This window comes from Rousettus aegyptiacus, unplaced genomic scaffold, assembly GCF_014176215.1.
Source record: "Rousettus aegyptiacus isolate mRouAeg1 unplaced genomic scaffold, mRouAeg1.p scaffold_m13_p_5, whole genome shotgun sequence".
NCBI lineage: Eukaryota > Metazoa > Chordata > Mammalia > Chiroptera > Pteropodidae > Rousettus > Rousettus aegyptiacus.
In genome coordinates, this window is record NW_023416308.1 from 24,469,474 (window position 1) to 24,482,810 (window position 13,337).

General features: G+C 55.2%; 1 protein-coding gene across 1 annotated transcript; it reads left to right on the top strand.

The window, feature by feature from the left end:
- The first annotated feature begins 959 nt into the window (after positions 1 to 959).
- ROBO3 (roundabout guidance receptor 3) lies at positions 960 to 12,664 on the top strand. The gene is made up of 26 exons (XM_016122613.2): positions 960 to 1,260; positions 1,529 to 1,686; positions 2,111 to 2,231; positions 2,329 to 2,467; positions 2,749 to 2,876; positions 3,150 to 3,274; positions 4,456 to 4,627; positions 4,939 to 5,144; positions 5,352 to 5,433; positions 5,708 to 5,873; positions 6,050 to 6,216; positions 6,762 to 6,883; positions 7,075 to 7,300; positions 7,518 to 7,639; positions 7,850 to 8,021; positions 8,124 to 8,309; positions 8,998 to 9,021; positions 9,097 to 9,139; positions 9,361 to 9,500; positions 9,819 to 10,013; positions 10,138 to 10,276; positions 10,424 to 10,636; positions 10,967 to 11,118; positions 11,252 to 11,362; positions 11,571 to 11,732; positions 12,203 to 12,664. Exons 1-26 carry the CDS (start codon positions 960 to 962, stop codon positions 12,490 to 12,492), a joined length of 4,062 nt encoding a protein of 1,353 aa, XP_015978099.2. The 3' UTR covers positions 12,493 to 12,664.
- The last annotated feature ends 673 nt before the right edge of the window (positions 12,665 to 13,337 follow it).

The window sequence follows — 13,337 nt, forward strand, 5'->3', positions numbered from 1 at the left end:
CTGGGGTATCCGAACATAACGGGCTCCAGGCTTCTGGATCCCAAACCACTGCAGAAGAGGAAGCAAGCAGAAGTCTGTAGGGCGAGTGAGAGGCAGGGGCAGAACCCATGGCGAACTGATCCGAGAGAATCAGGAAAGGAGGGGAATTCCTTTCTCCATGGCTCTTAGCCTTTTCTTTTCTTTCTTCTTTCTTTCTTTCTTTCTTTCTTTCTTTCTTTCTTTCTTTCTTTCTTTCTTTCTTTCTTTCTTCCTTCCTTCCTTCCTTCCTTCCTTCCTTCCTTCTTTCTTTCTTTCTTTCTTTCTTTCTTTCTTTCTTTCTTTCTTTCTTTTTGTGACTACATCAACCTGAAGAACAGTTTGCCCTCGCAGAAAAGAGCGTTACTCACATTTCCACCACCGTTTGCGTTTGTTCAACTCCTGTGATTTCACAGGATCCGGAAACGTGATTGTCTAGGGTGTCAGTAGAAGGGCTCTATGCCCATTCCTGGATTCTCAGGCACCTGCCATCGCTCATGCTATCCCTGTTCTGAGGGACCGGAGGCCTGGCCACATTCTCCTTGTCCATGCCCGGGATCGTACTGAAGCAGGAAACACAGTGTGGGCCCTGGTGACCCACTATGGTTGCTCAAGGAGCAAGGACATCTGTGAACCAGTGTGGGTGGGGGCTGAAACGACTAGAGGTGCGGGTGGCCCTTTACTCCTCGCTTACACCTGGTAAGAGAGGAGGCAGGTGCCCTGATTCCTTGGCTTATCTGACCATCTGTATGTAGGCACCTCCTTTGGAGCCCAAGAAAGAGATACCTGACCCTATATATAGAGAGAGGATGGTCACGGATGGCAGACGGAGTCCTTTTTTTTTTTTTTTCTCCGGAGCCTCCACCTCTCCCCAGTTTCCCAGTCTAAATGCTCTGCGCCCCGACCCCCACTCCCCAGGGTCAAGAGTCGGGCTGGAGGACGCGATGCCGCGCATCGTGGAGCAGCCGCCAGATTTGCTGGTGTCCCGAGGCGAATCGGCCACGCTGCCCTGCCGCGCCGAGGGCCGGCCCCGGCCCAACATCGAGTGGTATAAGAATGGGGCGCGAGTGGCCACCGCGCGCGAGGACCCGCGCGCACACCGGCTGCTGCTGCCCAGCGGCGCCCTCTTCTTTCCGCGCATCGTGCACGGGCGCCGTGCGCGGCCAGATGAAGGAATCTACACTTGTGTGGCGCGCAACTACCTGGGGACCGTGGCCAGCAGGAACGCCTCGCTGGAAGTGGCAGGTGAGAGCCCAGTCGTCAGCTAGTTGCTTCTAGAGCCTGAGGGACGAGGGAGGGGCTGGGCCCAGATCCAACTCCAATCACAGCCCGTTCAGCATCTTCCTTTGGGACTGAGCCTTTGGTCTCTAATGCTCACACCTGGGCCCGGTATTTTCGCACCTTGGTGGGAGGAGTTTCGGCCTGCGGCGATCCACTTTTCTCCTACATTTTCCTTACGTCCTCAGGTAGTTATGTCACCCCACATCCCCCTGGTCACATCCTCTCTCTCCAGTGCTCCGAGATGATTTCCGGCAATCTCCTGGGAACGTGGTGGTGGCAGTGGGGGAGCCAGCCGTAATGGAATGTGTACCCCCTAGAGGCCACCCCGAGCCTTTGGTGTCTTGGAAAAAGGGCAGTGCCCGAGTCAAGGAGGAGGAGGGAAGGATCACGGTAAGGGCTGAGACACTGCTGGGGACCCAAAGCGGGGGCTTGGCAGGGTAGGGCCCTGATGCCACGAGGGATGTGCCTCAAAGGCGGAAGGCCTGAATGCAAGGGTCATGGGGGGCAGGAAATAATGTCTTGGGGCGATAAGGTAGATTTGGGATTAGCCGACTAGAAGCTGAGGATCAGCTGTTGAGTGAGGGATAAATGAAGATGGATAGGATGGACCTGATATAAGATGGGGGAGAGCATGATGCCCCAGAGACCAATGGGAGAAAAGACAGACCTGAGCTCCACCTTGAGCAAATCAAAGATTCCTTATCAAAGTAGATTTACTTCACTGGTCTTCTTTATGGCCTTGTTGTGAGGGTCAAATAAATAAATATGCTTTGATGGCAATAAAAGGACCAAAGTTACCGTTATTAATCTGCAGATCCGTGGAGGGAAGCTGATGATGTCACATACACACAAGAGTGATGCAGGGACCTATATGTGTGTGGCCTCCAACATGGCAGGAGAACGGGAGAGTGGGGCAGCCGAACTTGTAGTACTGGGTAGGCACAAGGAGTTTTGCTGTTTCGGGAGTGTGGAGCCTGGGGAGTACACAGCTGTGCAGAGCTCCCCGACTGTGCGCTCACTCCCACTCCACAGAGCGTCCCTCATTCCTGCGGAGACCAGTGAATCAGGTGGTCCTGGCTGATGCCCCTGTGGACTTCCCATGTGAGGTGCAGGGGGATCCCCCACCTCATCTACATTGGCGGAAGGAGGATGGGGAACTGCCCACAGGCAGGTGAGAAGCCCCTTCCTTCTGTGAGGAGATCCACCCAGCTCAAGTGGGTAACCTGCCCTAGAAAACTGGAAAGCAGATAACCCTCTTACTCGAAGGCATAAAGAAGTCTGTTCCCCAGAGCCCATGGCCCTGCCCTATCCAGTTCCCACCTCCATTCATAGAGTTTCTGTCCTTGTTGAGGCCTGCCTTGTTTATGTACCCTGTCCTGGTGTCTGTCCTGCGGGAGACAGAAAGGGTCTGTAGCTATGGCCAACCCAGCCTGGGGGTGGGGAGTGGAGCAGGTATGAGATCCGGAGCGACCACAGCCTTTGGATTGGGCGTGTGAGTGCTGAAGATGAAGGGACGTACACCTGTGTGGCGGAGAACAGTGTGGGCAGAGTGGAAGCATCTGGCTCCCTCAGTGTTCACGGTGAGACCCCACCTGGGACTGCCTGCAGCAGGGGTGAGATGAGGGGAGATGGAGGGTGGGTCGAAGAGGAGAGTGAGGGAGAAAGAGTGGGAAATATGGAGTCACCTGAAACTTGTAGCAGAGAAAGGAGAAAGCTAAACAGGCTTGAGCAAGGGACGAATGGATATTTGTTACTGCTTAAGCCAAGCTTGGGTGTTTCTCTTCTGTCTCCTCAAACTTCCTTCTTAGTTCCCCTGACTCCCTGTTCCTTTATTTCCCCTTTCCCCTTCCCAGTCCCACCCCAGCTGGTGACTCAGCCCCAGGACCAGATGGCTGCTCCTGGAGAGAATGTGACTTTCCAATGTGAGACCAAAGGAAACCCCCCACCTGCCATCTTCTGGCAGAAGGAAGGAAGTCAAGTAGGTGCCAGCTCCCAGGGCCTTCCGGCCAGCTTGTCCTCTGGGTCTTAGCCTCCCTCCTCCGAGGTCTGCAAACTGCTCTCCAGTTGTGCTTTACCTTTGGTCTTCCTAGAAACCCTTGCAGGTTATTTGGGAGGATTAAATAAGATAATGAATATAAAAGGCCTGGAACATATTGAACACTTTAAAAATAAATGACATGTTAAGGAGGTAGGGAAAAGTCCTGTATAGTAATTCCTTGGAGAATCTTTCTCTTTGGGCAAGACTGTCCTGAGGATGTAGAAAATCTAAGTAGATCCCTCCTTCCTCAGTCCCCTGGGGCCTGGACTTTATTTAACATACTGTCTAGAAAACAAATAGCACTGTACCAAGGCTGGTAGAACAAGACTTGCTCTTCTATTTACAGGAGGCTTCCACCAGGGGCCGCTCACAGACACTCCTCTTCAACCTTAGCAAACAAATCCCGGAATATAGAACTGGAGTGAATATAAACTGGTCACAACATAAGTACTCCCTCTAAGGGAAGGGTAGCAATTTTGTTACTAGGAAACAGAAACAGTACAATAAAATAAGTCTGATTAACCTCACCCCACTGAGAAACCAGGCCACCCATTACCTCATTCCAAATCCACAGCCACAATTTTCTCAGCATCTTTTCTAGCACTGGAGACAGCAGCATTTTAATTAGATCTAAAATGACTAAAATTGCTGATGGTAGTAAAGGGTGGAAGTAGGTATCAGTTAGGGGCTCAGCATGGTGCCATCTACCCTGAGACCTAAATCTGCTTTGCTACCTTCCATATATGCATCTAATGTAAAATGTTAAGAGCCGGAAAGAAGAGGAAAGTATTTAACATCTACCACACAATGTATTTAAAATGCTTCCTATGATTACTTCATTTAATCTTCATAGCTATCCTCTAAAAATCAAATCTGGGTAAAATTGGGGCTCAGGAAGTTTAAATAGCTTGCACAGAGCTAGGAAGTACGCTCACAAATCATCTAATAACTTGCTCATTTTTGTAAATAGGTTTAACTAATTTGCCCAAGGTTACATAACTGGCTGAGATGGTGTATGAACTAGAACCTTAGGAATGCTCTGGATTCTGGCATTGATGGGAATGGGGAGCTCTCTCTGCCAGCTGCCTGCTCATTCTCTTAGTTCCCTGCTCTGTCTCCAGGTTCTACTTTTCCCCAGTCAATCTGTTCAGCCCATGGGTCGCTTCTCAGTCTCTCCCAAAGGCCAGCTCAACATCACTGAAGTGCAGAGTGGGGATGCTGGCTACTACGTATGTCAGGCTGTTAGTGTGGCTGGCAGCATCCTGGCCAAGGCCCTGTTGGAGGTAAAGGGAGGTATGTACCCATGGAGACAGGCCTTGACCCATAGCCTGGAAGCAAATAATGGCTTAAAGAGATCTGTTTTTGATTCTATACAATATGCAAGGGGAGGGGTGTGTTCCTGAGACATGTCATTGAAGTTTGGAAGTCAGCCACACAAGCCACTAATAGATGGCTGGTTCAAGGCAGAGATGACAGTTGTTTTTGGAAGCCCCTAAAATCTTTGGGGGGAGGAGGATACGTGAAGTAGCAGAAAATGAGGACAAGGGACTGGTTGCCTGAACCTAAGATCCTACCCTGAGATGCCCAAGTTCTTCCTCTCTCAGCTTCCATGGATGGGTTGCCTCCCATCATCCTCCAGGGACCAGGCAATCAGACAGTGGCACTTGGCTCCTCTGTATGGCTGCCATGCAGAGTGACTGGGAACCCTCAACCTAGTGTCCAATGGAAAAAGGATGGGCAGTGGCTGCAGGGGGATGACCTCCAGCTCAACCTCATGGCCAATGGTACTCTGTACATCAGCAACATTCAGGTGAGTCTCACCTTGGGGCCCAAGTAACTGAGAATGGCCATGTGTTCAACTCTAGTAAGTACCCACTGGGACTTGAACTCCATTCTACGCTTCTGCTCTCTTGGAGGGGTAGCTACAGTGTACAACATTCTTCTGAATACCCACTTCCATCCCCTCACCCTACCTTCCTCCACTCCCAGTTTGCCAGTCCTCTACCCTCTCCTACAGGAGATGGACATGGGCTTCTACAGCTGTGTGGCCAAGAGTTCCACAGGGGAGGCCACATGGACTGGCTGGCTTAGGAGGCAGGGTGAGTTTTTCCTTTGTTCCCTGCTTTGCCAGCACCTTTCTCCTAACCTTCTTTAAAGGCGGTCAATACCTTGCCAATCCCCCAGGACTGACTTTATCTTCCCAATGCCATGGCCGTGGTGGTGCCCTTGGGAGGAGGATGTAAGTGAGTAAGGGTTAGTGCACTGTATCTCCCTCTGCACCATCTACTGTCACAGCTCCACAGCTCCTCTGGTGAGGAGGCAGGTTACATCCTTTCCCCATGCTTCTACTTAAAGATTATCTCCTCACTGCAGAAGATTGGGGAGAATTACCAGACCCCCCTATGGAACCCAGTACCCCTTTGGGGCCTCCCTCTCAGCCAGTGGTCACTGAGATCACCAAGAATAGCATTACCCTGACCTGGAAGGCCAACCCGCAGGCTGGGGCCACAGTCACCTCTTATGTGATAGAGGCCTTCAGGTAAGTTTTAAATGCAAACCCAGAAAGTTAAAAGGAGGGGACCCTATGTCTTAGTGTCTTTGCTATTGTGGGGAGAGGTTTGCTAGTTCCCTCTCCCAGGATGAGGTGCCAGTAGGGGGCCATAGAGAATGGGTGAGATGGCTCAGGCAACTCTTGTTACCTCATTCCCACTGCAGCCAAGCCGCTGGCAACACATGGAGGACAGTGGCTGATGGTGTACAGCTGGAGACACATACCGTCGGTGGTCTGCAGCCCAATACCATCTACCTATTCCTGGTGCGAGCTGTCGGAGCCTGGGGCCTCAGTGAGCCAAGCCCTGTCTCTGAGCCTGTTCGTACCCAGGGTGAGTAAGGTCAGGGTCCCTGGCTCATAAGTATGACATGTAACATTGCAGAGCGCCTCTCCGCAAAACCCATGGCATCTCTTTCCTGCTGTACCAGGTCTATATTGGTGGCTGGCCTGGAACAGGTCATGCTTCCCTCTCATCGAGGGAATGAGAGAAGCGGGGAGGGAAAGAAAGCAAGAGTGAAGGAGAGAGAGAGGGGCACTAATTTGGTTACCTTGGTGGCTCTTCACTTCCGAGTCCCTTACCCACAGCATAGGTAGATTATCAGGACTAGAAGGGCCCTTGGAGGCATCATCTTCACATTATAGATGAGGCAAGAGATCTTTAAAGGGTGTGTATGCAGTTATGCAGAAAGAACACCTGCGTTAGCTGGACACTCGGGCCCATTTCAGGAAGTTATCCCTCTGACCAGCCCCTCCTGACCCAGAGGTGTGCTCTGGAGCACTTGATCGTACAGTCTGTGCAGCAGGGCAGAGGCGGGACACAGCACACTGACTCCCTTTCCCTGCTGGCTCCTGCTGAGTGGGCTCTTTGGTCAACAGACAGCAACCCATCCAGGCCTGTGGAGGACCCATGGAGAGGCCAGCGGGGACTAGCTGAAGTGGTTGTGCGTATGCAGGAGCCTGTAGTCCTTGGGCCCCGGACCCTGCAGTTGTCCTGGACTGTGAGTGTGGGCATAGGGATGAGGTGAAGAGCAGAGATGATAATGGGGGACATAGGGGCCTCCAAGAATGGGTACCAGGGAGTGGGAGGTGAGTGGCTGGGGAAGATGGGTGAGTGGAGGATGGACTGGGCCTGGAGGACTTGTGTGGCCCTAGCCTCTAGCCCTGGTATGCTTCCTTCTGTCTCCTACAGGTAGATGGCCCAGTAGAGCTTGTGCAAGGTTTCCGGGTGTCTTGGAGGGTAGCAGGTCCTGATGGGGGAAGCTGGACAGTACTGGACCTACAGTCCCCAAGCCAGCAAAGTACTGTGCTAAGAGGACTCCCCCCAGCGACCCGAATTCAGATCAAGGTGCAAGCCCAAGGCCAAGAGGGGCTAGGGGCTGAGAGCCCCTTGGTGACCACGAGTATTCCTGAGGAGGGTAAGAGGGCAGGACACAGAGCTGCTGGGTGGACAAGACAGAAGTGGGAGCAGGGGAGGATGAAAGTTTGTAGGGGGGAGAGCAAGGTGAGCGGGTTGGAAGGGGGCTGCTCTCAGTTCCCTGAGATATTAGAGCTGGGGGAGGGGGGAGGTTGGGGCACGAAAGGCGGCTTGCAGTGACTGTCTGTGTCCTTCTCACCATGCCCCACCCTTGTTAGCCCCCAGTGGCCCCCCTCAGGGAGTGGCAGTGGCCTTGGGGGGTGAAGGCAACAGCAGTATCACTGTGTCCTGGGAACCTCCGCTCCCCTCCCAGCAAAACGGGGTCATCAAAGAATACCAGGTACAGGGTGTGAGGGAGAGGAGGACCTAGGGCTAAGATTAGGGAGGCTTTGTGGTTGGGGTTGAGGTCTGGGGAGAGGGGAGGGGTTTCAGAGTGTCTTCTCCAGGCTGAACGCAGCCCGGCTAAGCCCCCTCTGCCATTCAGAGCGTCGAGTTCCACGTGAGGCCAGAATCCCATTTATGACTCTAAACATGGTCTCGGCCTCGCCAGATCTGGTGCCTGGGCAATGAGAGCCGCTTCCACCTCAATCGGTCTGCGGCAGGTTGGGCGCGCTCCGCGGTGCTCCAGGGACTGCTGCCGGGTCTCCCTTACTGGACCCAGGTCGCGGCGGCCACCAGCGCTGGCGTGGGCGTTGCTAGTGCCCCGGTGTCGGTGCAGCTGCGTGAGTGCGGATGCGGGAGGGAGGGGCTGGCAATTAAGGGGGTCCCTGAACGGCTCCTGGGTTTCCAGGCCTCTACTCCGCTCACCTCTCTGAACCCCACAGCGTCCCCGCCGGAACTGGAGCCCGCGCTCGAGGTGGGCCCGGGGCTGGCGGAACGGCTGGTCAGGGTGCTGCGCGAGCCGGCCTTCCTGGCTGGCGGCGGCGCGGCGTGCGGCGCGCTGCTCCTCGGGCTCGGCGGCGCCTTCTGTCGGCGCCGCAGGCAGCGCAAGGAACTGAGCCACTACGCGGGTGAGAGCCGGCCGCGGGCCAGCGAGCCAGGGGCGCGCTGGGGCGCGGGAAGACTGAACCCAGGGCCCGGGAGCACACGGAGCCTGGGGCCGCCCTCCGGGGAGGGAGGTGGGCGGGGCGGAGAGAGGGAGTGGGAGGGGTCGGGGTCGGGGGTGGGATCGCTCTGGAGCTCGGCTCCTTGGAGAGGGGCGGGGCACGCACCCCGATCTTGGAGCCAACCCGAGGGCGAAGGGCGGGGCCGGGAGGGAACGGGACCGGAGTCTGGGAGAGGGGTAAGACTTGCCCCTAAGACGCCTCTGGAAGAGGGTAGGCTCTGCAGTCAATGTTAGTAAAGCGGAACAAATTTGCGGCGGAGAAAAAAAAAACACCTCGCTTGTGGGGGTGGCCAGAAGTGCAGCCAATAAATTGTGAGGCGGAGTTTGCTACCCTCCGGTAACGGGCGAATCTGCAGTTTTGAGGGCACCTGGATCAGTGGTTCCCAGTCTTGACCATCACACAGGGAACCACTTGGGGAGCTTGAGAAAAATACTGATGCCTGAGTCTCACCCCTAGAAATTCTGATGAAATTGGTCCAGGATGCAGCCTGAGTGGTGGAATTGGGACAGGGCCAAAGAGTAAACAAGAGTTTGGATATTTCTGACCCTTCTCCCATTTCCTTTTTCTTTCTCCCACGGGTTCTTTTCCGAAGCTTCCTTTGCCTACACACCTGCAGGTAAGCCATCTCTGCCCTGTGGGGTTCAGTCCCCCAGTACTGGCTCCTCTCTCAGTCTCTGCTTATCTCCCCCAGTGTCCTTCCCACACTCAGAGGGCCTCTCTGGAGACAGTTCCAGGTAATTCTCTCAACTCATCTTCCAGGGATCATCCCCCCTCCCCCCACTGAGAGACCACACTCTTCCTTTCCAGGCCTCAACCCCCGCTCATGCCAACTAGCTCTCAGCTCCTGCCCTAGACACCACCATTGCTGTCCTACAGCCTCTGATTACCCCTGCCTCCTTTACCTTCCCTGGCCTGTTCTGGCTCTCCAACGGAATATTCACACACTCTCCCTCAGGCCACCCATAGGCCTTGGCCCTGCTCCCTACCCATGGCTCGCAGACTCCTGGCCCCATCCATCTCGAAGCCCCTCAGCCCAGGAACCCAGGGGAAGCTGCTGCCCCAGCAATCCTGACCCAGATGACAGATATTACAATGGTGAGGAGTTCTGATTCCCTCAGGGGCACACCTGGCCCTAGTATCCTTCTCTCCTTTCAACCCACTGGGGCACACTGAAGGGAGTGGAGGAGCCCCAGCCTTCCTGAGATTGGTCAGTCCTTCGGAGGGTAGGAAGTGAGGAAGGCTCCCTCATACCTCACCTGTACCCCAGTACCCTGGATTGGGCAGTAAGCTTTGGGGTGGGGGAAGAAGTGATCTGTCTGCAGAGATCTCCTTTGGCCCTCCATTCTGCTGTCCTCTGTTTTTCTGTGTCTGCCCCTGCCTCCTCTCCTGGGCTGCCCTCTTTCTACTCCTCAGAGGCAGGAATCTCCCTTTACCTGGCTCAGACGGCCCGGGGCACTGCCGCCTCGGCTGAGGGTCCTGTCTACAGCACCATTGACCCCATTGGGGAGGAGCTGCAGACTTTCCATGGGGGCTTCCCCCCAAATACCTCAGGGGATCCAGGTACCTGGAGCCACTACGCCCCTCCAGAATGGAGCCAAGGGGACAGTGGTATGACTCCAGTTCCTCATACTCTACTCTTCCCCTTGGGGGCCTAGCCCATCACTTCCTTCTGACATGTCTCATTTCTGCCTCTTCCCTGCCTGTATCTTGGTGTGCCCCATGCTGCCCTCAGGAGCCAGGGGAGGTAAAGTGAAGCTTCTGGGGAAACCTGTGCAGATGCCCTCACTCAACTGGCCGGAAGCCCTGCCGCCACCTCCCCCTTCCTGTGAACTGAGCTGTCTGGAGGGGCCTGAGGAAGAGCTGGAGGGCGGGTAAATATGCACCCTGCTGCAGATGCCCTTCCAAATGGGACCAGCCCAGGGGGTGGACGGAGAGCTGGGTGAAGAAGAGAAGGGGCAACAGGTAGCCAAGGGGAAGGTACGGAAGTTACTCAGTCATCTCCTGCCTCTTTCCCCCAGCTCAGAGTCAGGAGAGTGGTGCCCACCAGTGCCTGAGAGGAGCCACCTGGCAGAGCTCAGCTCCAGTGGAGGGTGCTTGGTCCCTGCATCCCGAGGGGAGACTCCCTCTCCCACACCTTCCTATGGACAGCAGTCCACAGCCACTCTCACCCCCTCACCTCCTGACCCTCCTCAGCCCCCCACCGACATTCTCCATCTCCACCAGATGCCCAGGTAGGGAGGTGTATAGTACCTTGCACATTACAGACTCTCAGTACATATCATGGTTGGATGGATGGATCTGGGGTACAGAGGTGTCATGGCTGTATGGGGTGGGAGGGGAGTGTGGAGGCTGACAGGTCCCTCACTGTCTTCAGGCTGTTTCTTCATTGGAATGACTTTACAACCTCCTGGGATGTTTCAAAGATGTGGCTTATCTCATGCTTCACTAGCTTGGGAGCCTGGTGGGGGTGGGCTGTGTCTTGTTCTTCTGAGTACTAGGTCGTCTACACAGCGCCTGGCACATTGTAGACGCTTAATGTCTGAGTCCTCGTGTCATTGCAGGAGGGTGCCTGTTGGGCCAAGCTCCCCTCTCAGTGCGTCCCAGCCCACTCTGAGCAGCCATGAAGGGAGGCCTGCTGGCCTGGGTGTCGGCCCCACGGCCTCCCATCACCTCAGCCCCGGTCCTGTCCCTAGCACAGCCAGCAATGCTCCAGGTGAGTCCGTAGAACTCTCAATTTATCTCCACCTCCCCATACCCCACTCCCAAGCTTGTTTCTTCTTCCCCCTCAAGCCCCTTTCCAGAACTTCTCTTTTACTTGCTCCTCTCCCCGTTTCTTAATGCTAAAGGGAGAACCCGGCAGGTGCCTGGGGAGATGACGCCTCCACTTCAAGGACACCGTGCCCGAATCCGAAAGAAACCCAAGGCTGTTTCCTACAGGCGGGAGCACAGTCCTGGGGGTGAGGAGGCCATGGGCCTGGGGGATGGTGGCAGTCAGTAGTAGGGATGGGCAGGAAACCAAGGGTGAACTCTTTGGGCTGGAATGTGGAGCAGGCAAACCCAAACCTTGGGCTGTTCTTTCGCAGCCTCCTGGTGCCAGGGATTGGGAGTGGGAGAGGGACTGGTGTCAGGGAGGCAGGAGACTCGCTGAAACAGGTCTCTTCTCAGACTTGCCTCCACCACCCTTGCCACCACCAGAGGAAGAGGCAAGCTGGGCCTTAGGGCTGAGAGCAGCAGGCAGCATGTCCTCCTTGGAACGGCAACACAGTGGGGAGAAAAGGATGGTGCAGATGGGGCCCCTGGGAGCCCAGTGGGGCCCCCACCTGGATGGTAAGGAGGGCCAGGCAAGCTGCAGGGCTACTACTATATAAGAAGGTGACTTTAGGACTGGAGGCTAATCATACACTACAGGCAGTGCCATCCATCCATGGGCTAATTTTAACCCAGCTCACCCCTTACATCAAAGATACTTGTCTCTCTAGCTCTCTCTGAGCAAAATCCCCTGAGGGTCCCAAGTTGTATCCTTCCCCAGGACTGAAACCCTGATGAAGGATGGGAGCTGGGTGTTCTTTTTCCAAGGCTTTCTCTACCTGGGAGTCCCCCGCGGGTTTCTGTGCACGTTATGTCGAGGCCATTTCCTGAGCATTCTGCTTCTTCTCAGCCCCCAGAATGGCCTAAACACTGTGGCTGCCCTTGACTTTTCTTCTAGAGCTGGAAATGTGGTCGAGGTGGCCTGGCAGCCTCGCAGTGTTGTTCTGCCCCCCGCCTGGACCCAGCTACCCTTCTCTCTTTTGCTGCAGAAGAGGCCTGGATCCCTTACAGCCGACCGAGCTTCCTGTCCCAGTGCCAGGGCACCAGCACCTGTTCCACTGCTGGCAGCAACTCTTCCAGAGGCTCCAGTAGCTCTCGGGGCTCCCGGGGCCCTGGACGGAGCCGGAGCCAGAGCCGGAGCCAAAGGCCAGGACAAAAACACAGAGAGGTGGGGGCTGTGGACCACAAAACGGAGAGTAGAGGGCTCGGGAGGGTGAGCCAAGGGGCATCTGGACAGGGGAAGATGGAGAATGGCTTTGGGGGAATTGTGGCCCTGTGAGTGAGGGGGTAGGAGGACACCTGGAGAACAAGTGACAAGGGGTGAACACAAGATAGAGGACAGGAGGACCGGACCAGGTGAGAGGCTGATGAGAAGGGAGGCACATCCTCTCCCGTGGCCTGTTTGCCCTGGGCCAGGCCTTGCAAACCAGTCTCTCTCTCTTTCTTTCTCTCTTCCCCCCCCACCCCCACCCCTCTCTCTCTCAGGAACCAAAATGACTCCCGATGAGACTATCAGGAGTTCTTTGGGGAAGGGCTTGTCCCTGGGCCAGGAGCCTGGAGGGGAGCCTTTCCCTGGTGAATGAGAGGGTGCAGAGAGGAGTCAGGAGGGGTCTCTTCCCTCCTGGCAATGATCATGGGGCTCCCTGAGGAACTGGCTTAGAAGCCAGAGAGCCAGCTTTTCCCTTTCCATCTCTTTTTACCTAAGACCCATTTATAAAAAAAACAATAAAGAATCTGATCACAGCCCTGGGCCATTTGTCTGGTCTTGTGCTGGTCATGGGGGAGCAAGGGGCTGCGAGGAGGTACATATCAGCGCACTTCCTTTCAAACTTCTCTGTCAAAAGCTCCAGGTGAGGACAGGGACTAAAAGACAGCAACATGTTCTGCCTTCTAAAGGAGCCCAAGCCACTGGGCCCCAGGTACAACCAGAGGAACTTTCCAAATCACCAACCACGAGAAACTTCAGGGCCCTTGGTGAGCCATGCCAGGCCCTCCCTTGCTGCCTACTCAGGGTGTACCTTCTCTCCTGCAAAGGAAAAGCCTCTCGCAATAAAAAAAATTTAAAACCCAAAGAAAGGAGAAGGTCACTGGTCAAGAAGGAAAAACAGGCTTTTTAGGCCCCCG